This window comes from Pipra filicauda, unplaced genomic scaffold (assembly GCF_003945595.2).
Source record: "Pipra filicauda isolate LSUMZ 115617 unplaced genomic scaffold, ASM394559v2 scaffold17_size4572894_pilon, whole genome shotgun sequence".
Taxonomy (NCBI): Eukaryota; Metazoa; Chordata; class Aves; order Passeriformes; family Pipridae; genus Pipra; species Pipra filicauda.
This window is the reverse complement of record NW_024104287.1, coordinates 936,015-959,680: the sequence shown is the minus strand read 5'-3', so window position 1 is coordinate 959,680 and position 23,666 is coordinate 936,015. Positions and strand designations below refer to the sequence as shown.

At 37.9% G+C, this 23,666-nt stretch overlaps 1 protein-coding gene across 2 annotated transcripts in view; it reads left to right on the top strand.

Moving 5' to 3' along the window:
- COL25A1 (collagen type XXV alpha 1 chain) overlaps nucleotides 1–23,666 on the top strand; it is a 316,696-nt gene that overhangs the window by 151,520 nt on the left and 141,510 nt on the right. For both annotated transcript variants that reach the window (XM_027736368.2, XM_039379895.1), the window contains exons 3-4: nucleotides 8,897–8,941; nucleotides 11,017–11,024. In XM_027736368.2, the coding sequence (XP_027592169.1) occupies nucleotides 8,897–8,941; nucleotides 11,017–11,024 (53 nt within the window). The remainder of the gene's footprint in view (nucleotides 1–8,896; nucleotides 8,942–11,016; nucleotides 11,025–23,666) is intronic.

Here is a 23,666-nt window from a genome sequence, read left to right as displayed (position 1 = left end):
TAAGCTCTGCATTTGATAAAGATAATATGCTTTACATGGTTGTTATGTTGTTATCATTTGTCATTTTCCTGATGGCAGAATTTTGACACTGAGATATAATGAGACTTCCTAAAGGTGAATGCATGATTAGGTTTTAAGGACTTCTCATTCTGAGGATTTTGCTTTTATATGACCACAGTTCTACTGTGTAGTTACTTAGCCATCTGGTATGGCTGTGTGTCCTCAAAAAGTGTCTGATTTCTTCCTAAAGTAATTTAAGTTCTGTTGAGGCTGAAGAATAATCTAATTCTGATACCTTATTCCTTATTTCATCTACGTTAATATCTGAAAAAGCTAAATGAAGCTTAAATAGTTTTTCTCAATATGACATATGCTTTTTGCATCATAGGGCCATCTATTGATATACCATGGTAATAATACAATGGAATGGCCAGTTGAAATGATAATGCTTTCATGCCTTGCATTATAGAATAGCTATCCCTACATGCTTCAGCTGTCCCTCAGCAATATTTGTCAGCCAGGTGATGGGAGCTATTTCTGCATTTGCAAAGATGACCATGTAGGCATGGAGTGTTATATATTCATTAAAATAGTTTAGCAGTCTTACCAATAAAATTTAGCCTGTAAGAACCAGCAAACTCTTTCAGCCCAGGGTATTTGGATCTATTTCAGACAGCTTTAGCAAAACAGATCATAATTATATCTGGACGCAAATACTGGGATCTGACATGCATAATTTTGTTGGCTGCCTTTTAAATGTGAATTTTCACCTCTGACAGTATTTTAAATATCATCAGGACACATGTTCTCCCACAGCACTGTGGTGATGCAGTACTGTGAAAAATGCAAAGTTCAAGAACCTATAACTTCTGCATTGTTAAGTCTTCCTAAAATGAGTTCACAGAAGCGGCAGTCTTTTCTATCCCAGTCCTCTACTACTGAACAGAAAAGAAGGAGAGAAAATATCAGCATGATTAAATTTTGGGACTGTAATACATCGCAAGGCTCCTATGATTCAGTAAAGTTGTGATATATGTATGAATAGGTCAATGAAGGCCCTCCTAAAACTGCAGTTGTGGCCAAAGATATGGCCAAAGTATTAGCATACATAGGGATGAAGAATAATGCAAAATATGCTGTAGCTCTCTTAGGTAAACCAGTGGTTGCACTTTTGCTGGTCACTCATACAGAACATGAAAACAAAAATAATGTAAAAACACAGAGAAAAAACTGGTGGGAGGAGGATTTGTAGACAGAACAACTTACTCTCAGACATATTACCTGTGTTAATAAGGTCATATGTGGTATCTGGAGAAAGCACATAACTCACCTTATATTGTGGCATTGATAGAAGACACATGTACCTGATATTTTATGTAGTGTTTAATGAACCCAGTCTTCGGATTGGGATGGGAACTGGTAGCAGAACACCTAAAGGGGGATATTATTCCCTTAAGAACTCAAACATCTAGTCCCAGGGAGCAGCACCAGCAGCATTTGCAAAGCCCTCAGATAGCTTCAACCCAACTATCTGTGGGCTTGGTGGAGACTTCAGACACTCTCAGTGCCTGGATCTCAATAAGACCAAACAGGTGAAATATGTTCATGCCAGAAGACTTATGTGTCCGTAAGTGTGTGTGGAGTGCAGCTGGAGGGAGAGAGAAGTGGGAGTTATGCAGTGTTTAGGGAATGCTAAAAACCCAGGGTTACTGTGAACACTCTACTGCAACTATTACAGGAAGAAAATATCTTTGGACTTCTATGTTGGATGGAAAACAAGAGAGGGGTCCAGTGGTTACCCAGAGCCAAGAACTGAATTTTTGTACATATTTCTTATCAAGGCTTGTCTTCTACCTTATAGTTGAAGACATTAAGTTTTGCATAAGAAATTTTTGCCCTTTATTTCAATGTGAGCCAGTGTGATATTAGAGGGAAAGATGAAGAAGAGTTAAACTTGCAGATTGAAGTGAGCTGTCTTTAGAGAAATTATAGAAATAAGTTCTGAGTACAGACAGTGCTTGAAAGGAGGACCTGCTTTTGAGAAAGTACTTGAGAACCCAAGGGCTGGGAGATGCTTCTTGCCAGGCTCTGCAGGACTGGCTCCTCTTGTAGGAGCCACGTTGGAGTGAGAGCTTGAGACTGCAGGCAAATCTCTATGTCTAGGTGGAGGCTGTTGATAAGTGTTGACCTTCGCAGCTCTGTCCTGGGATTGATGTTCTTTAATATCTTTATCAATGGCACAAACAGCAAGATTGAGTACACCTTCAGCAAGTTTACAGATGACACAACAGACAGGATCCCATACAGGGGGACATGGATAGGCTTAAGAAGTGGGCCCACAAGAACTTCATGAGGTTCAACAAGTCCAAGTGCAAGATGCTGCACCTGGGTCAGGGCAATCCAGACATGAGACTAGACCGGGAGAACTGAGAGCAGAGAAGGACTGCTCTCTGCAGAGAAGGACTTGGGGGTTCTGGTAGATGAAAAGCTGGACATGAACCAACTGTGCGCTCGCAGCCCAGAGCACCAGCTGTGTTCTGGGCTGCATTGCAAGCAGCTTGGCCTGCAGTGCAAGGGAGGTGACTCTGCCCCTCTACGCTGCCCTCGTGAGACCCCACCTGGAGTACTGCGTCCAGCTCTGGGACCCCCAGCATGAGGATGTGGACTTGTTGAAGTGAGTCCAGAGGAGAGCCACCAAGATGATTAGAGGGCTGGAGCTCCTCCCCTAAGAGGACAGGCTGAGAGAGTTGTGGTTGTTCAACCTGGAGAAGAGAAGGCCCTGAGAAGACCTCATTGTGGCCTTTCAGTACCTAAAGGGGGCTTATAAAAAAGAGGGAAAACAACTTTTTATGTAGGCAGATAGTAATGGGACAAGAGGGAACTGTTTTAAAGTAAAAGACAGGAGATTTAGATTAAATGTTAGGAAGAAATTCTTTACTGTGAGGATCGCGGAACAGGTTGCCCAGAGAAGCTGTGGATGCTGCTTCCTTTGAAGTGTTCAAGGCCAGGCTGGATGGGGCCCTGAGCAACCTGATCTACTGGGTGGCATCCCTGCTCATGGTGGGGGGTTTGGAATCAGATGATCTTTAAGGTCCCTTCCAACCCAGGCCTTTCTAGGGTTCTGTGAATATATATATATGTGTGCAGAGCTCTGACTATTTTACAAGTGATGATAATGGTATTCTTCCTTAGTAGTATCTGGTACTAGTGAAATTGTGTTAGGCTAGATATCACTACTTAGATGGCATTTAGCATGTGCAGAAATTGTACAAATAATCTGACTTAGGGAGGTCATGTTTCTTTGCTGTGGGTATCAGACAGACTGATTTTGGCATTTCCTCAGCCAAGTTGCATAATAGCCTCTGACATGTATCCAAGCCCTGCAATGCAATGTTGTTTCGTGGTGAGCCAAATAGATGATGTACTGTGTGAGAAACAATGGATGCTATTTATCCAGCTGATGTTCGAAATGAGATAGACAATTTTATGAGGTAGGAAATTCAGGCAGGCTGTCCCAGACAGTCAGAAGTACAAAGGAGAAGACTGACACACCAGGTGGAATGGTTATGCAGAGTGGGAGAAAAGAAGACTCCAAGTGTTACAGGAGTTAAAAAAGCTGAGAAAAGAGGAAAGAGCAAAAAAGGCTGATGAAGTAGCCTTGAATAGATCCATGCAGCATAAGAACATGCTCAACTTTGGGGATAGAAATCTTCCTATTCTTCCCTACTTGGGATGGATTTGATGGCAATGCTAAGGGAGGATGGATGTGCCTGTTGAATCTCACGTTGCCCAGACAGACATCCATTGGGTGAGTGCTCAGCACATCAGGATGTTTCGGTGTGTTTGCTGAAGCTGATGACCATCCCGGCAGGAGCAGGCTAGCAGAATGAGGCACTTGGTCATGCAGTATTAACTGGAGTCACATGCTGCCCCGCTCATGGCATCCATATTTCCCAGGAGGAGGTGTTAGGCTCAAAGGCTGCCACTCTGCTCTGCTGCCTACCTGCAATGCTGGCCTGCAGTGTCGCTTTGGTGCTCCTACAGCTGTAAAGCAGAGAGATGTCAGTTTGCTGGGGGAGCTCTCCTCTCCCTGTGATCATCAAGGGGTTGGCTCTGTTCAGCATGGTACTGCAAGTCCTGCCTGAGTTTCTTTGACAGGGAGAAGCGCGAAGTGGGATAAAATGATGGTGGCTGGGTTGTACTTTGGAAGTGGAGAGGAGAGAGATGGATCCATTGACAGCTTGGGGTGATGGAGCTTGAAATGCAACCAATAGCAGTTATTTTACCAGTGTTAGAGCTGAATCAGAAAGGATAGTTTTGGAGGCTTGGTTGGTATAGTTCAGCAGACTTCCAGATATTTTAATCACATTATTTCAGCAAGGTTGGCAGCCTGATGGTACTGAATTATTTCTACTATATACAGTTGCTCAGGATTTACTCTGAGAATGTAATTGGGTCAGTTAATTTTTCTGACTTGACAAGCAAAATCTTACGTTGCTGTAAACTTTATGTGAAATGGATGTCCTTTGAAATAGCCAGGAAAATATTATTCTTCTTGTGTACACATGGAATGCTTGTTTCCTTTACCTTTAACAGTAGCTGTATGTATGTGTCAAACTATATGTGAGCAATCAGTAAAACAGGAAACAGGATTCTGAGCTCTTATTCTTAGGTTGGTGCATATTGTGCTGTAGGAGCTCTTACTTGCAGTGACAGTGAATAGCTTTTGGAGTTTGGTATAACCCAAGATGGGTAAATCCTTTTCCTTTTACTTGATAATGCCTCTGTAATTCTTTACAAAATTAGGACAAACTTGACTTTCTAGCTAAGCTTATGACCAAACAGCAGAGCATTTGATTGAGTGACTCCAGGTCTCATCCACCAAATGTGGTGGATTTTATGCATTTTTTTTCAGTCTGCTGCTTTGAAATGTAGAATTTGTTTGCTGTAAATATATCAGTACAAAGAACAAGGTGAATACAGGTGAATACAGAATACAGGAGTTTTCATCCATTTTGTGTGGGGTGGGAGGATTTTTTTCTGTTTATTTGTGGGGTTTGTCAGTCTCTTATGGTAGGTAAGAAAGGCAAAACTTTTTGAGCAGTTTTTGCTTAAGAAGATAAATTCACATAACTAATTGACTTTTAGTTTCAATTGACTTTTAATTCTTTCAATTCCAGAACTCCCTTCATAGATATGAGAAATAGCACTGGCATTAATTTTTTAAACACTTGAATGAAAAAAAAAAATCCTTTTTAAGCTTTCTCTTCATAAAACTTAGACCATAAATGGTTTTGGGAGAAACAAATAATTTCAAATATTTTGAAACTAAACAAAGTTAAAAATTAAAACCAGCTGATCTAGCATTTTACTCCCTACCTGTAGGTAAATGTAGTCATCTTAGGAAAACAGTATGTTGGCAAAGTTGGCTACTATAAACTAGCTTTTGCTTCTTGCTCAGTATCATTAATCTTTATGAACCCAACTTACTCCACTGAGATTTGAACTTCTATATTTCTAAGTTTTATATTTTTAATATGAAAATTATTCAAAAAAAATACTCTTAAAATACTCTGGATTAAATTCAATTTGGCATGGACATTTCTGATACTATTAGAATAGAGATATTTTCTTTTACCCCAGGCAAAAAGGTTCAGAGTAGTTGTGTCATATGTTGAGTATTTTGTGCAAGCTGTAACAATCACTGGACTTGACAGTATAACTTTATCCACTGCTCCTTTGCCTGTGATGAGTCTCTACCAAATCCTCCAATTAGTGCAAAGTTATCAAATTACAGACAGATGGAAAATTAATATTTATAGAAAAATGCCCGGGTTTTGATAATTTAAAGTTCTTGGAGCTACAGATGATGTTAGCAGTTAAGATTTAGAGAAAGCAGCCTGTTCAGGAAAACATGAAAGCTCGTGTGCTTTATGAAGTAGTAGGTCATCTAGTGATGACCATAAATGTCAGCATTAGTGTTTCTGTGAATTGAAACCATCTGTGATTAACTGTTTAAAATGAATTAGTTTGTATTGGTAAAAAGTAAATAATTAGATAAATATATAGAAACTATTTCCTCAAATGGTCACCAAAACCTTGTAGAAATTTGCAAAATCAATCTCTCGTCTCACAATTCTTATGAGTTTTGCAAATGCCACCACCTTGACAGAGACTTGGATAGTGCAGAAATCAAAACAACTTTTAATGAGAGAGAGCAGTGATGCACATCACTTGGTGGCCTTTAAAAGCTGCTGATCTGATGGTCAGGGGTGGTAGTATGATTTGATTAATGCTCTAAGGCCAGAATAATTTTTTTTGTATCCTCAGTGATGTGGTTACTTTGGAAATACAATAATTACACCCATTTTCCCTGATGATTCACACTTAGATCTAAATCTGATAATCTTAGAATAATGACTTAGAAGGGATCAGCACTTGGTGTCTGAGAAGAGAGCTGAACTGGAGTCCCTTCTTTGCTGTCACTGTGCACAGCTACTAAACTGGCAACTTAGTGCTCTATGGATGTCTGGTTTGCTGGACAAATTCCATTCCTTCCTAAAATTCATAGCTTGAAATGACCCTCACAGTTTTCTGTCAGTGACTTTGATGCCTTTTGCTGGTCTGTAGCTGAAGTTTTTTCGTTTCAAAGTTCTTTTCTCAAAAGGAAACTTGATAGTAGAGCTTTCTGTGTGTGTGTGTGTGGGCACACCTACAGCATAGTTAAATTTTAATAAAATAAAATATTACCACCCTGTTTAGCAGTATATTTTTGCTATATGCTGAATGACATGTCATTACCTGGAAAAGAACCTTTTAATTTTCTCCTGCACATCCATGTTTCTGTTGAGTCCATATTGCTGCACGGCTGTGTTGTGAGCTTGGGGACAGCCCAGGAAATCTCCACAGAGGGACCACTGAAGGGCTGTGTGCATGCAGAAGGACTCTAAAAGGTTTCAGTATTAGTTGGGGGGGTGAGGGGGAGAAGAGGTGTGTGTAGGAACTTATGTTTGTAACATGCTATTTCCTGTGTAAGAAGTTTCCATAGATATCTTGCAGAGGATGGAGCGTTTCAGGAGGAAGTTGCAAGGTTCTCCCCACACAGAAGTGACACTTTTGCTATTTTTCATAATACCAAAATATTCTTGTCTTGTTAAGTATGGTTTTGATTATGAATAACCTGTACCATTCTTGCTTTGTATAATATTGTCTTAAACTTATGTTGTATTATGCCACTACTGTAATTACTAAAACAGAAGAAAAAAGAAGAATTCTAGTGAGACTTATAATGCTCTGATAGGAATAAACCTCTCTACATTCAAGACAAGAGCTGCTTTTCTTTTTTCTTTTTTTTTTCTTTTTTCCCTTTTCTTTTTCCTTTTTTTCTTTTTCCTTTTCTACTTTCTTTTTCTTTTTTCCTTTTCTATTTTTTCTTTCTTTTTTTTCTTTCTTTCTTCTGCCTTCTTCCTTTCTTTTTAAATCAATAATATTTTATTTCCCTGGAAAACAAATGCTGTTTCCCATATATATTGAAATTGTATCACTCATGTTGCTTTTCAGTATCTTAATCTTTTAAGCCAGATTGCTGCAAATATATAATGCAAAGCTATTTAAAAGCTTTGGAACAACAGTTCAGATGATTTTTAAAGTATCAGACAGTTGCTTAACTATTTGCAGAAAAACACCTGTGCATCTAATATCTATTACGAACAGCGAGATACAGCCACAGCAGAGGTACTTGTGGTCCTGCACGCGTTGCTGCTTTTGGAAATTCCACCCGTGTGCTTTCCTCCCTTCAACAAGTTTGAGAGTCCCACCTGTGGTTCTCTTTTCAGAGCAACCGTGTTTCAGTACTCTGTGTCATCCCCGCAGCTGCTGCTTCTCCTCCACGCTATACAAGGAGAAGTGCAAGTGTGCTTTCCTTGTATTTTCAGGAACAGCACGTCAAGGTCACCAGGAAGAAGGGGGAAGCGTCTGCAGTCTGACATCTGATGTCTGCAGGTTTAGAAAATGATACTGAAGGCAAAAATGAGGGACAAAAAGGATTTTTCCTTTTCTTCAGAGTTAGCAACAGATACTGGTTGCAGCATATAGATATTTGGGGAGAAAGGACAATGAGAAATAAAGATTTCTTAGCAAAAAGCATACAGTAACTAGGCCATTGTGTTATGGCTAAAAAGCATAAACTGGAGGCAAAGCACCTTAGACTGTGTCTGGCAACACATACACTGTTGCTGAATGTTGTTTTTGGGGGATGGCAAGCCAGGTGATACTTTCTCCATCTTTTGCATGTTTTCAGGTAGAGACCGAAAGCATTTTCCAGGGGATTTGCTCCTATAAATAAATACTAATCTTTGGGCTTAATATGGGAATAATTGAATAAAACTTAATGTCCCATGATATATTTGGTTTAAGGTGATTGAAGGAGTGGTGCAGCAATTCTGAGGAATACCAAGACTTTTTTGAGAAAAGGGACAGTTTCTTCTCTGGAGTTCATGGTGGAAAGCACATGCATTGATGGGCTTCAGTGCAGCAAGTTGGACATAAAGAAATGTTCCACTTGTCAAAACAGTGAAATACTGGGGAAGGGGGGGGAATGCCTGTGGAAGTTGCAGTTATAATTTAGATGTGGTTAGCTTTTTCCAAGAGAAAGAGGGATGAACTGGATGACCTCCAAAGTTTCTCCCAGCCTTTTTTCAGAGAGGGTGTGGTGGGTAACGTAACTGTCAAATTTATCTCCAACTTCCTAAATCTTATTCGGGTTATCTTTTACCCCTACTCGGCCAAAGTCTCTGAACTTTGTGTAATACATCACTCTATACCCTTACATCCAAAAAAATTATATTCTTCATGTAATTTCAAGGAAAAAAGTTACAATCCACCATCTTCTTTTTAGGTCCTCCGGGGAAAAGAGGTAAGCGGGGAAGAAGAGGAGAGACAGGTAAGTTTTCAATTTCATAAGATCCCTTGTTGTGTGATGTCTGTGTTTTTGTGAGGATGCATACACAGCATGCCTTCATTTTTAGTTGTATTGCATGTGTGCTGTGAAAGAGAATTCTGAAACTTCTCTGTTAAAAAATTGTGACCCTTGGCATACTTTTCTAGCCTTGGACATCATTAATTTGTAGGCAAGCTTCATAATACTCGACCTAGTACCTTTGGTAACACATTTGTAATTGTCAAACCATTTAAGTGTCTTCTCACACTTGCACATGTTAGAATAACTCCATGTAAGTCAGTAGCTGGAGCACTATGTCAGTGTTATATTGGACCCCCTTGGTTTGAGGTGAACAATTTTATAAGGAAATAAGGAAATAAAATTCCTTATGTCAAGAATGTCAGTACTCAGGGAAATAATGTGATAAGTAGACTGTATGAGAGAAATTGTTTACTAGAAATGAATAGCGCTTAAGTTCTAAGAGAAATAAGAAAAAATATTTGTTGGTTTGTTACTCTGTACCATGGAGGTTGCTGTTGATAGAATCCTGCTGGTGGTGTGTAGCTTGAAATTTCATTTGACACAAAGTTGTGAGATGCTAAGGACCTCTTCCTGCTGACATCCACAGGAATTGAAACTGTTGATTACCTTGCGGGATTGAATTTTTCATCAAGGTGAATGTTGTGGAGGTGATGCAGTAGAAAACGAGCATTTCTACTCTCTCTTGTCTAATCTGCCAGCTAGGAAAATCTTCCAATCAGCTCGATCTCTGTAAATGTTCTGTAGCCTTTCTTATCTATGTACATGGTAATTTATCTGGCTGTGGTAATTTAAAACTATTTCTGTATCTTCCTGAATCACAAAACTGAAGACAATCCCTGCCAAAGGTTGATAAAAATCACCTTGGTGTTTCCATTCAGTGTTGGCTTAGTATTTACTTCAGAGAAAGAGGCTATGATGCAGAAGGAAATTCTGTGGTTGAAGATTGAGTTACAAATGATCCTGGCAATTACTTTGTGGGATGCTCGTTGATTCATTTTACATCTCAAATAAACACATATTAAACTATTAATAAAGGAAATTGATCTCTCATTTAAAAACAGACCTGCACCTTAAAATGCTGTTTAAGAATGTTTGCCAGGATAAAGACATTACCTTAGTTGCTGGACAATAAAAATTACATTGTTAAAGCCAAAAGGCTGTCAATATTAAAAGCAATCTCAAAGTACAGCTGCTGCTGTTTTATACTCCTTTTGCACTTCACTTTATTCAGAAATTAGAGAGAGGCATAAAAGCTTAATGAAATGCCATTGATTTGGGAGCTGCAGCTGCTCAACTTAATAAGACTGAAATAGTAGGTTTGATTTGTGACCCTTTGATAATGTTTCCAAGAACTGCTATACAAAAGTCTTTGAGGTCTAAATAATTGAAAAAATGTGCAAATATCACTTCACTAAGTGTGACATTTTAATGGGGACCATTTTATATGTGTGCCTTGAGAGAGGAAGGCGATGAAAACAAAGTTCAGCGCTGTCAGGTGGCCACTGAAACCTCCCCTCACAGGCAAAATTGGAAGGCTGGAAGATGCTAGTACACGTATGTCTTGACAAGATGCCCAGGTTAAATGCCAAGGGTACTTTGTGCAATTTTGCAGCCAAGCTGTGATCAAATGCCAAGTGTGTGGTTGACTGAAACTGGTGATGTGGTTACATATGCTTTATGTGGAGTCTGACAAAATGAATTGTAGTCTGTGGCTGGTATTTTTGGACTGGCATGGAATTGCATGGAGATGGATGGAGAAGCAATTTTCATAAGATTGCATGACTGTAATTGAAGAATTGGTAAGGTAAGTGCATGCATTTAAGCAGTAGTCATATTTACAAGTTTCGGAGTGCAACCAAAGCTAAAGATTACTTGAGTGGGAAAATGTGCACACTGTATTAGCAGTGCTGCTCACTGACAGTCCTGAGGCCTTGTGCTTGACTTCATACATATGTGTCTTTCTTTAATAGCTTCGTAAGCTTACGTTTTCTTTTTTCTCTTTTTTTTACCTTCCTTCCCTCTCCCCCACCCCACAGGACCTCCTGTAAGTACAGTGCTACATTGTTGGTTCTTCCAGAATCAGGGAGAAATCTGTTAGATCCTGTTAAGTTGTCACCGTGACATATGATGATGTGTGATAATGTATAATCAAGAGGGAATCTTGACGTTTATACAAATATGGTATCTTGGAGCTGAATAATTTAATCAGAAAGTTCCATAAGAAAAAAAGTCTCTAAAACAATTAAGCTTTATATTCAGCACTCCAGATAGCCGTTTGGATCACAAGTCCATGTAAGTATGTTATGTTTATTTTCCTTGTGACTTGATATTTTACTGCGGTATAAAAATGTGTGCGTATCCTAAGTCCAGACTGGACTACCTGCTTTTGCTGAATAGTAACTTCCTCTGCAGTTATCACAAAGTCTTGAGGTACAAGCTCCCTGTTCTTTTGTAGGTATGCAGGTTGTCCAGCTCATTTCATTGTAATTGCTACTGAAGCCAGTAAGTGCTTGAGTAAAATTAATATTAAATAGTACTATTCAGTTTAGTAAGTTAGTTGAATCTTGTGCTAATCCTTCTTGTAAGAAAACAGCTTCTTTCTTCTGGAGTTTTTTGGTTGTTTTGGTTTTTGCTTGGGTTTTTTAGTTTGCCATTTGTTTCCTTTGTTGTATATTCCCAGAGTAGGTCAGAAGTCTGACTTGAAGGACAGGACTGAGCACATATATCTCAAACATTTGTATTTGTCATGCCATCCATGCGCATCATATGATGTAAGAGTGTGACCATTGAAACAGTATTTCTTTTACAGTTTGCAGACTTCTGTGGTTTTTTCTTTAGGAAATGTAGTATTTCCACAAAAATTTCAAGACCGTATTACCGTATGCTACATGCATGTTTAAGAATAGTGAATTAATACGTTGAATCCCTGCTGTGACCTAATGGTTTCACTGTAAACTGTATAAACTGAGCAGTGATATTACTTATCCTTGTAAGATTTTGACCATGTGCTCAGCAATTTATAGTGAGAAATTCATTTAACAAGCTATCAATGAAAAGCCAGGCTTAATGCATAAAGATGCTGTTTATTTGAAAGAAACACTTGTTTTCCCTAATTTCTTTTGCAGTCATCCCGTGAAACACAAAGAGCAAACATAAATCATGATACGAACTATTTTCCTGTAGCAAGGCAACATGGCTAAAGTTCACTATGTGCCTCATTATGAATGCCTTTAACTTCAGCTCTTCACTGTTTCAGTATAGATACATTTAAAAAAAAAAGGCAAAAAACCCACAAAAAAAGTCTTACTTGTAGCAATATTTACACAAACCTGAAATAGCTTTCAAAACTTAATAATTTCAGAACCGTCTGACTTTAAATTCCAAGTTTCATACTCAAAACTTACAAGACTTCATCTTGCTGACTGGCAGTAAGGCATTGTTACAAGTCATTAAAAATGTAATATCTCTCCCTAATTCACGTTTATATTTACGTAGACACTGGCTAGGGGCAACTGTGGTGAACTTAGTTATTATTTTCACCAGGGAGACTGTGGTAATAGTTTTCATTTAAAATATAAAATATTTGTATATACCACATAACACTGTAGGGGGTTAGGTGTATGTTTTATTTCAAAGGCTGCCTGCAGTGCTCTGTTTATTTTCCTTGTACCTTACTACTGAATATCCCATGTAATAACACTCAAAGGCTGAGGATTTCAAATTTTTTTTATGATCTTTTAAAGCAATCTCAAATTTCTTCTTTGGCACCTATGTTTTAGTGGAATTGAATACTACCTAAGCACTAAACCCCCTTTTTTTTTTTTTAGCCACGTATTGCCTTTCAGTCTACATGGATAGTTCTCTTCATAAAAAATAGAATTTCAGTGAACATCAGAAGTAGTCAGTAGCCTTTTAAGAGGGTTTATTTAAATTAAAACATAGGATTTCCATTGCCAAAGCCTCACTTCTTCACTGTGTAGTACTTATCTCATATTTATTGGTTTGAAATATCATCACATATAAAAAAATAAGCAATATGCAATTTATAATTTACTAGTGATGTACTCTGCATGTTTGTTATGTCATATGTCATGACTGTGTTGTTAATGTTTGTCCTACCATTTCATCTCATTCAACCAGGGTCTACCAGGGCGAAATGGCTATCCGGTAACTCATCATATATTTATGATAGCGATTTTTGATTACTCTAGAATTCTGTTGTTATATTTTGGTTTTTCTTTATTACTGTCAAAAGGACCTTTTTTTTTTTTTTGTATGTGTGTCTCAGATGCCTAGAAAATGTAGGACTTTGCTTTAAAAACAAGCAAAATAAAAAAACTTTGACAAATTTTTGAAAACAACCAGACTATTTACAATGCACAATGAAGTGCACTGATTGCTTGACATTGTGCATATTTTGTGTTGAGTTTCTGCATTCTTGCATACAAAATAAATTTTTTACTGTAACTTAAAAAAGAAATTAGTAAGATACTGCATCTCAGTTTTCCATATTAGAAATCTGTACAGTTGCCATATAGAACCTCTGAATCTTTTCTTTTAATTCTGTCCTGTTTCTCCTGACTACTTTGTTCAATGTATTTTGAACAGAGTAAAATGCTATGACAGAGATCCTAGCAGTTGGCTGCTTTGCCTGTACAGAGTAATTTTCTGATAATGGATGCAATTCATTTTTCTGTCCGTTTCATTCATATCTTTAGGATTTATTACCTGAAAAAATATATGAAATAATGCATCTTTCTAAAATCTGTTAACAATATATTTCTTTCAAGTAGTCAGGTAAGCTGTCTGCAGTGTCCCCTTCAAGGAAAGATGTGTATATGCCTGCTGTCACATCGGTATTAGGAGCCAAGTGACTAAATGTGTTAGTGGATACATTTCAGAAACAATATATGTACAGAACATTGTGACTGTAGAATGTCCAATCTAAACTTACCCTCTTTTAAAATCGTTTAAAATCGTTGCCCCTTGTCCTGTCACTACAGACTGCGTTAAAGTCTCCCTGAAGCCTTCTCTTTTCCAGGCTGAACAACCCCAGACAGACTCTCTCAGTCTGTCTGCATAGGAGAGCTGCTCCATCCCTCTGATCATCTTGGTGGTCCTCCACTGGACCTTCTCCAACAGGTCCATGTGTTTCTTACGTTGGAGGCCCCAGAGCTGGACACGGTACTTCAGATGGGGTCTCATGAGACTGAAGCAGAGAGAAATGTGTACTGGCCACACTTCTTTTTGAACAGCCTATTTTAGTGCCTTTATGTGGACATCTACTGTAGTTACAGAATAGTGTTACCAATGGATCATCATCCTGTGTCTGTGTTCACTTTTACAAGTAGTTGATAGACAGCTGGTGAGGAATTGATCATCAGTATCAAGAAACCTGCTTGGATATTCTGTAACCAATTATCAGGTTTCCAAGTACACATTCCAGTTTCTCTTAGAGCGCCTAATCTGTGTAGGTGAGTACATAAGTTTGTTTTCTTGAAGAGTTTTGTTGAGGTATCTGAAAGGAATAAAGATTCTTCAAAGCCATGTTATTGAAATTGCTGGGTCTAATAGTGGTATTGTTATGGGCAGCCTTTCATCTGAATGCATTTCTCTGCACGTGTGCAGTCATCCGTGTGCGCACAGGCAGATGTGAGCCTTCAGCACTTGACTGAGTGCTGCTTCTTTCTGTTTGAAAATGACTGGGAATAAAATTTGGCTTTGCTTCTTGGAAGTTGTCACATGGCTGGATGTTTTGATCTTTTCAGTTACGGTCGTATCCTCCTGCTTTGAATGGGAAATATGTAACTGCAAGTGCAATGCACTTTAAAGGTACTTATACAGCCCTGTAGAGCTCTATGAAAAGGCTATTAGTGTTTAAAGTTATTTCTCCAGAGTCCTCCTTAACTCCTGTAGAAACCTTACTGCTTTAATCTTCATTGGATTTTATAGGATATTCTGTGAGGATAGTGAAGTATGTCTACCACATATAACCTAAACAACTCTCTGCTTGATAGGCCAAAACCAAGTGTGATCTCACAAGAGCGAGTGGCTGTTTTCCCCAAGACTTAACTTTTCATTGCCTGTGTTCATTCTAATTTTAAAGTTACCTCAAGAAGTAATAAAAATAACAGTACATGGAATTACAGTGAGAAATCTAAGTTCCCAGGAAGATATGGTATCAAAAATCAAGAAAATAAACTGGACTTACTGCTAATGAGTACCACAGTTATAAAGAGGCTTATAAGACCATGATTAACTGGTTATTATTTAAGGCACCATGAACACCAGAAAAAGTGTACGGTGGTATTACAACTCCTTTTTTTCCTCATTAAAAGCTCTGTATAAGAGAGCTGTTACTGAATTCAGAGTTGTAATGCTTTTGAGTTTAAAATTGAAATAGGCTATCACATCTTCTCTAAGAGAGCAAAAGAGTGTACAAACATTAGAGAATGAGATGATAGGCATTTGTTGCAGGGATTTTGTATAAGTGTCACTTCAGAAATAATGCTAGAACTTGGAAAAAAATACCACCCCCCAAATAAAAAAAAACACACCAAGCCTCCCCCCTTCAAAAAACCCAACCACTAAAAATACTCCACAGCTTGCGAATGCAGTGAAGAGGCCTAATACACAAGCCATGTAGTGCTCTGCAAAGGAAAAGGAATCTTATAAGCTGGTTGAATGGGTAGGACTTATGTACTATTTTCCATTAAGAAGCTGAAACAAAGAGAAAATTTTTCCTACAACTTTTCCCAAGCTGGAGTGCAGATTAAGCTCAAAATCCAAATAAATAATCCTGGAAGTTGTCACATGTATGGTGGTAAAGCTACACTGTCTTCAGAATTAAATGTCAGAATATGAAAATGCCTGAAGCATTGCTTCATAAAAGAGAAGACTGGAGAAATTTCCTCTACATCTCTCCAGTCTGCAGAGTACTTGATGCATTTACAAGACTTTTAGGAGCTGTGGAGGGTCATGGATGCTCCAGGTGACCGTGTACCTTGTATTAAATCCTATTTCTCCTAACATCCTTGTTTCGTCTTCAAGAAATGTAGACAGATTCCTCTCTAGCAGAAAAGGATGTGTCTAAATTGGAGATTGTTATTCTGTAACTGTAAAATATCATCACTTGTTAAAACCCGTCAATTAATTTAAAATTTTCTTAGCTCATAAAAGACTTACTTGTCTCAAGAAAACAAAGTGACAAATCTTAGGACTACAAATAGAGAATTTCAGTTATTCTTTAGCCTGATGTGATTCCTTCTAGGTGAGAAAGTGTCTTTATCATCATACTTAACGATTTTTGTATTCATAAAAACTTTTCCCAATACACCGTAAAAAAAGCTGCTATGTAAAGAATTTCAGCTTGCTATTAGAAGGCTCTGACTTTGCCCCACCTCCCTTTCTGTTCCTGTATTACAAAAGGCAAAGAGTATTCCAGGTAGAACAGTGAAGGGCTGTGAGGCATTTGAGTTGGAAGAAATAGGCCTGGTGGGGAAGAACATGAAAACCACTGTTGTAAGAAATTAGGAAAAGGCATTTTATTACTCTGCTGTGTTGCTTTGTCTTTGACAGTCTTTCATTTTCTTTTTTGTCTCCATTTAGAGACTGGAGTTGTATAGGCAAATGTGTAGTAAGTGGCAATATCTGTTAATATATGTAAAGTTAATCCCATCCAAATGCAAGTTTTTCAACCTCAGATACTATAGCAGCTCAGTTGCTGTAAAACAAATACAACTGGAATAATCAAAAGAGAAGAAATGAGCAAAGATCATGAGTTTTTCGTCTGTGATTAATCACAGCCTATGGCAATATTAAGCATTTTGCAGCAGCTGTGGTATTTCTAGTGGCTGGTCAGATCTCCTCTTTTTCACAGTTGTACCAAAATATAAATGTCTGAGCTCAAGGAGCAGCTGTCTCAATTCTTGACCTTACCCTAAGGATTTGGCTTGGTGATCCTATAGAAGTTTTGCACTCTATAGCATTTCTTTTTTTTTCAATAGGTGTCTTTGCAAACCACCTTTTATTTTTAGAATTTTCCCAAAGTAACTCTTAGACATATACCAGCAAAATTTTTGCAATGAATTTCAGATTTGGTAGTGAAACATCGATAACTATTTGAGGTTCTAATTTTTTTTTCCTTTTAAATGCACAGAAAATTCAGAACATCTGGAATCTCGAAAGCTTCTTTGTACTGTGATTTTTAATATGTGTTTTCTCAGGTCTTTATACTTTATCCTTACATAGTCCTGATAGAGGTAATTGGCTTGGGAGACATGAGGTTTTGAGTCAATCCATTTGCCTCAAGCTCCTTGCTTGTTCTCAGGGAGTGGAAAGAATCCTCTGCTTTCTTCAGAGATACAGTTAGTCAGGTCAGCTGTCCATCTTAAAAGATTCTTGGGTTTACAGATTTATTTGTTTGAAACCATGTATTCCTTGTCCATTGTTCCAAAAAGTTTCCAGCTGGTGCCAGTGCTTTAAATTCATCTGAAAATGAGTGACTCTTCAGGATGAATATTAATTGAGTCCTTGAACCTTTTTTCTTATTTCACATAATCTCTTTCCAGTAATACATTCATTGCAGCATATCAGAACTCCAGATAGTATTGCCATAGTTTACCAAAATTCTGCATACAAGCTGTTTGTTTTGAGTCTTCCAAGAAGTTACTTCAGCTCACATGGAGTGTAATACTAATCTGTAACAGCCAGCACCTTGACTTCTTTGTATGGTGTACACAGGTGCTACAGTCTTACCACAGAAGCTTGTGATGAGAGTTGGACTTCGCTGGTGTAGTTAAGCCAACAACTGCCAGAGTAAGAGCTAGGGAGATAAGGTACTCAGTTCTACTCTCACACATGAAGGTAAGCCAGTTTTCTACAGCTGTAGGCAAAGGATGTTTTCAGTCTTTTTCAGGGATGCATTTGTGTTGTGGTTTAACCCCAGCCAGCAACCAAATACGACGTAGTCACTTGCTTACTCCCCCACCAGAGGGATTGGGGAGAGAATTGGAAGGGTAAAAGTGAGAAAACTGTGACTGAAGACAGTTTAATAAGTAAAGCAGAATTGTTTCTCTGCTTCTCCTGGGCAGGCAGATGTTCAGTCATCTCCAGGAAAGCAGAGCTCCATCATGCATAATGGTTAGTTGGGAACACAAACACCGAACATACCCAGCATACCCAACCGAACATACCCAACCTTCTTTCTCCCCCCAGTTTTATATGCTGAGCATGATGCTATATGATATGGAATATCCCTTGGGTCAGTTGGGATCAGCTGTCCTGACTGTGTCTCCTCACAACTTCACATGTACCCCCAGACTCCTTGCCAATGTGGCAGTACAAAAAGCAGAAAAACCTTGTCTCTGTGTAAGCCCTGCTCAGCAATAACAAAAACATCTCTGTATTATCAGCCTGTGATCAGCACAAGTCCAAAACACAGCCCCATACCAGCCACTGTGAAGAAAATTAACTGTACCCCAGCCAAAACCAGCACAATCTATTAAGTCCGATACTCAGTGGTTAGTTGCAGCTACTGGAATTGATTGTTCTAACTGGTGGATACCAGTCTGATATTTTTCAAACTGTACCTGTGTTATATGATATGATCCTTGAACAAAGGCCCACCAGAGGTTGGTCACATGCCTAAGTATGAATTTTGCCGTGATATCAAACCATGGATATGGTCCTCACTGCAGTTTTTAACTGCTTTATCAAAAATTGCATTCTGGCAGTTAATATTCTGATATATAAGAGGAGGTGACGTCCACTCTGGGAAAAAAAGTGAGTTGCACTTTTCCTGCTTGCAGTTGTTGCCATTCTGTAGTGTTGGTTAATAAGCTTATAATTGCAAGTTTTGTCAGTTTGTTCCTGGAAAACTTCAGTGACACCTCAGAAATTTTCCCAACAGTCATGAGACGGTGTATCAGAGTTTCTCAATAGTACAATAGCAGTATGCTCAACAATATTCAGTGCTGTTCCCAAATAGTTGCTTCAGTTTAAACAGGTGCAATGTATATTTGCTGCCAAGCAGGTTAACTGTGTAGTATTTCTGTGCCATGAGAACCAGAGGAAGGCTGTAAAAATGTAATTTTTAGAAAAATACTGTAGCTGATATATACATACTGATAATATTCAGCAAATAAACTTCCGGTTTTTCTTACAAATTGTGGAAGAATCTCTAAATTTGCGTGGCTGAGTATTAACTGTGACCTTTGGAACCATGTTAGTTACATTCATACAATAATGGCTTTTTATGACATTTGGATCTATAAATAATACGTAATTCAATTAATCAGTTTAATTTCTCCATATGCCAATATTTTCACAGTGATTGAAGATAATCATAAAAGTTGACTTGGAACAGACAATTTTGATACCTCTTAGGATTACAGTTGCTATTAATTTTGTGTCACAGATAAGAAGCTACACAACATAACACATTTATTAGCTTATTATAAGCCAGTTGCCATTTTGAAGGAACTATGGGCTGAATCCTTTCATTTATTACATTTGTGTAATGCTGAATGCATAAATAAGAGAAGTCAGCGTTTATTTCTGCACTTCCCTGGAGGAAACTCAGAGTGCCCCAAGCTATTCCATATCTGTGACTATGACAATGAAGGAACAACTGCCTCATCTGCAAAAGCCAGCACTATAAAAAGATATTTCTACCCTTTACCTCACTTAAAATTATAAAAAGAAATTTTTGTAGATAAGCTGAAGTAGAAAGTTCACATGGTGACTTAAGAAAATTACTTGTGCCTGCCTCTACATAGTGTGTCCCAGCTTAAACTCATTAAACTTTCTATTTTAGTCCATCTTATACATAGCACTACGAATAAGGATGTAGCAAACTAATAGAATAATAAAACAACATGGTAATAGGTAACTTCAATGTGTTAGTAATGCAGACAATTGTTTCCATATGGTAGACCTACCAAGACCCTCTTTAAACCAGCAATTTCCATCTCGAATGCGTGGCCTCCAGTATTGTGAAATCCACATCTCTGCATGGGACTTTCTAGATGTCAGTGTGTGATTAAAAACTGAGCACAAAATGCTAGGATACTGAGGGCTAATGTGAGTCAGTACAGTTTTGATTCACAGCTGACATCAATTAAAAATGACACAACCCCATACATCTATCAGATAAATAAAGAATTATAGCTGATGGTAGATAGATAGGATAGATGTAATTTAAGAATTAAATGTATTTTTTTAGTACTTTTCTCTGCAGATTTAGTAATTGCCATCTTCTCTTTCATAATAAAGCTTGTGTAGGTAGAGAAAGGAATTAAGGTGGTTTGTCATTTCGTTGACAGCATAAATACATTTCTGGTCTCTCTAGGCTACTCCACTGAGTTCAGCTTGGCAGCTTAGCAGGTGCCATGGAGAAGGCTGTAGTTAATATCTTAACATTTATACTTTGACAGACTTAATTAATGCTTTAACTGTACCTAAAATCATTCATTCTTGCTTTTTGTCAGGCATGCCACTTGAAATTTCCCAGTCATTTCCTCCCAATGCACGATGTAGCTCTCCAGTGTAACAGAACAAGCTTTATTTATGAGACAAACTATCTTGCAGCAAAATTTTCTGTTGTGTTCCAACAGAATTTGAATTCTAGTCCTCATTTCTCAATTTGTGTTTAACAGTTGCATGTGAATGTAGAGTAATTAACCAGTGATGCCTCTTACGATTTGCCTGAACCATCACCCTCTCACAAGAAGCTTTGAAATTCAGAGACTAAGGTTAAATTCAAAGGTTAAATCAATTACAATAGAAATCTATTTAATTACTTGATGGTTGGGACTACATGATCTTAGAGGTCTTTTCCAACCTAAATGGTGCTATGACTCTGTTTATATCTGTCATAAATGGAAAGGGAGGTGCTAAGCTATCTTATAAGAGTTTTTAAGTCATCAGTTCTTTCACCTGGAAGGAGGGTTGCAAACGTGATCCTATGATTTTCTTTCATACTGGGTCATTTGGAGTTAGGATATACTGAATGATATGTAAAACTGTACTACCTATACAGCTCCCAGATGAATATTCCTATGTGGGAGTTTAAGAGCATTGTTAGTCTTAGCTCAGGTCAAGGGATGTAAAATTTTATTGGAGAAACTTGTTCCTAAATTGCTAGGGTAGGTGGTTGGATTCTGTGATTTCCAGAAAGTGCAGGGTGGAAGTGTTTTCTTGGAGATGTCTGCACCCCTGCTTCCCCCTTCAGTCAATGTTCAGATCCCATTTAGGAGAGAAGTGATATGAGGAGGGGAATATCTGGAGCTGGCAGTCACCTGAACTGGCTCTTCTCGATAAAGTTGAATGAGGAACTGTTTTCCTACTGGGAATCAAATCATTCTTTCATACACCTGTATTGGACCCCACACTTGTTAGTGTCATCCAGTAATTACACCAAAAATGGTTTGGCTAGTGTTTGTCAAGTTAATAGGTTCTTAGCTCTGTAGTTTTTGAATTTCTTTTTTAGTGCCAGCAGTTAGCAAGTAGAACGAAGCCTTAAAGTCCTTTTTCCTCCATTCAGGGGGATCTTTGAGATGGCCACATTTAATGTGCACCTCTTGCACCACAGGGAAAATTCTAAGGTGTTGTTTGGGCTACTGTTATTTTCATTTTCTCAACTATATCTGTGCATATAGAAATCAAGATTAGTTAAAGATGTTTCTGAAAGCAAACATACTTGTCTGGAAGGAAAGATTTATACAAGCAGTGTGGAATGTCAGTTGGAAGGTTTTTTCCATGACTGTGTAGGATACAGATCATAAATCACCAACAAAATGGTTTTGGGATATTTTGGTGGTGGTGGTGATGGTTCCCACCCCCTCCAAGGCTTAACATAAAGCAGTTAATATTTATTATTTTTGCTAATACTGAGATATTGAGATCTGCACAGTACTGATAATCTAACAGGACAATTGAGTTAAAAATTCTTTTTGGATTATTTTCTACATGTTCATGGTAGCTATTCCCAGTATAAATTAGAGGAATTTAACCCTTTGCTGCTTTGACTCACAGAAGGAGCACGATGAAAAACCATCATATGCATGTGCTTTTATCAGTTGAAAAGAGTATTAAGTTTTTGATATAGTAATCAGTTTCTGCAACATGATATTCTAACCAAAATAAACTGCTGTTGGAAGGCTGGAATTCGTAGCAAGTGAAAAAAACCAGGAAATATTTGGAAATTTTTAAAAGTCATGCAATTCTTTCTGTAACAGTTCCTTGTTTTATCAGGTCAATTGCAAGTAAGATAAGCAAAGCTAAGGGTAGATTATTCTACTTTTATTCATGATAAACAGCACTTACTCAGAGAAGTAATCCTCCGAATAGGTATTGCCTACTATGAGAGGGTAAAGTGAAATTGGGACAGAGATAAAAATAGGAGACAAATTGTGGCTGCTAAGGATGTCCTTTGTTTCTCAGTATACAGATTTTTGTGCCATAAAAGTTGTATCACTCTACTGGACTTAAACTTGCATTAAATTTCATATTTTATTTCAGTAGTATTAGACATGTACGCTGAGGTTTTGGGCTCCAGCAATCGGAATGATCTTAGTTTGCCACTTGCAGTTAGTTTCAGAGGATGATATTAATAATGGTATGATTTCCCATAAATGAGAGCCAATGGTGGAAGAAAGTGCTCCAAAAGAACCAAGTGAGGCCTGTGGTTTTCATTCAGGTACTCTGACGGATTAGCCAGTCTCCAAAGAAAAAATGACCTCAACATTTTCACTTCCAACTGTGTGGATCAATTATCTTGATTTTTTTAATCCACTCTGAACACGATAGGAGATCTCTCATTTTAGGTCTCTGCTCTTAGGGTATGTTAAGTGTAATCTGTTATTGCCATCACGTACAAATTGTTTCTCCCTAAATGGGAATGCAAAGAAACACTTTTTTTTCATGCTGTCACCAGCTTCTGCAAAAATCCTTTTATAATCTTGTAAACCAGTTATGTCAGAAGATAGTAATGAAAACGTTTTATTTGGAGGTATTCATGTGTGGATCCACAAAACTTTAAAGAAGAATAATCTAGAGAGTTTGCAATTAAATGAACTAGTGAGATTGGTAAATGCTTGGATATTTTAAAAGCTGTTTCACTGAACTATATTCTGTCTATGGATTCACCTGTTCAGCTCTGGTGAACTTCAATATAGCTTGCATAACTTGATTGAAGTTAGGAAACAGGTGAGAGGAGTGTATGATTTACTGGAGTATGGCTCAGAAAGGCACAGGTATGACATACTTGGATTTGGAAATTTTCTTTGCTGGGATGGTAGCCCATGTTGTATAGTAGGTTGGTCTGATTTCAGTAACTTTTGTTTTCTTGGTTAAATGTTTTGTTGGTGGAGTTTACATGTTTCTGTTTGTGCAGCAGTTTGTACAAGGAGAGGTTTCTCTTTGACTGTGCAAAGGGGCACTGGCTGTGCTTGGAGTTTAAATAGAATTTAGAATCAAAGTAGAAAAATTTCTCAATTTGTTTCCAGATAGGGAAGTTTCAAAAAGCAGATGTATAAATATGGAGAAACTTAGTAGCTTTTTCTAAATAGCTTGCTGGGGGAAACAGGCACCAGCTCAATAGGAAGGTTTTGTAGGGATATCCCTACAAAACATTTTGTAGAACATTTTGTTCTCCAATGTAAAAAACCCTCCAAACAAAAAACCA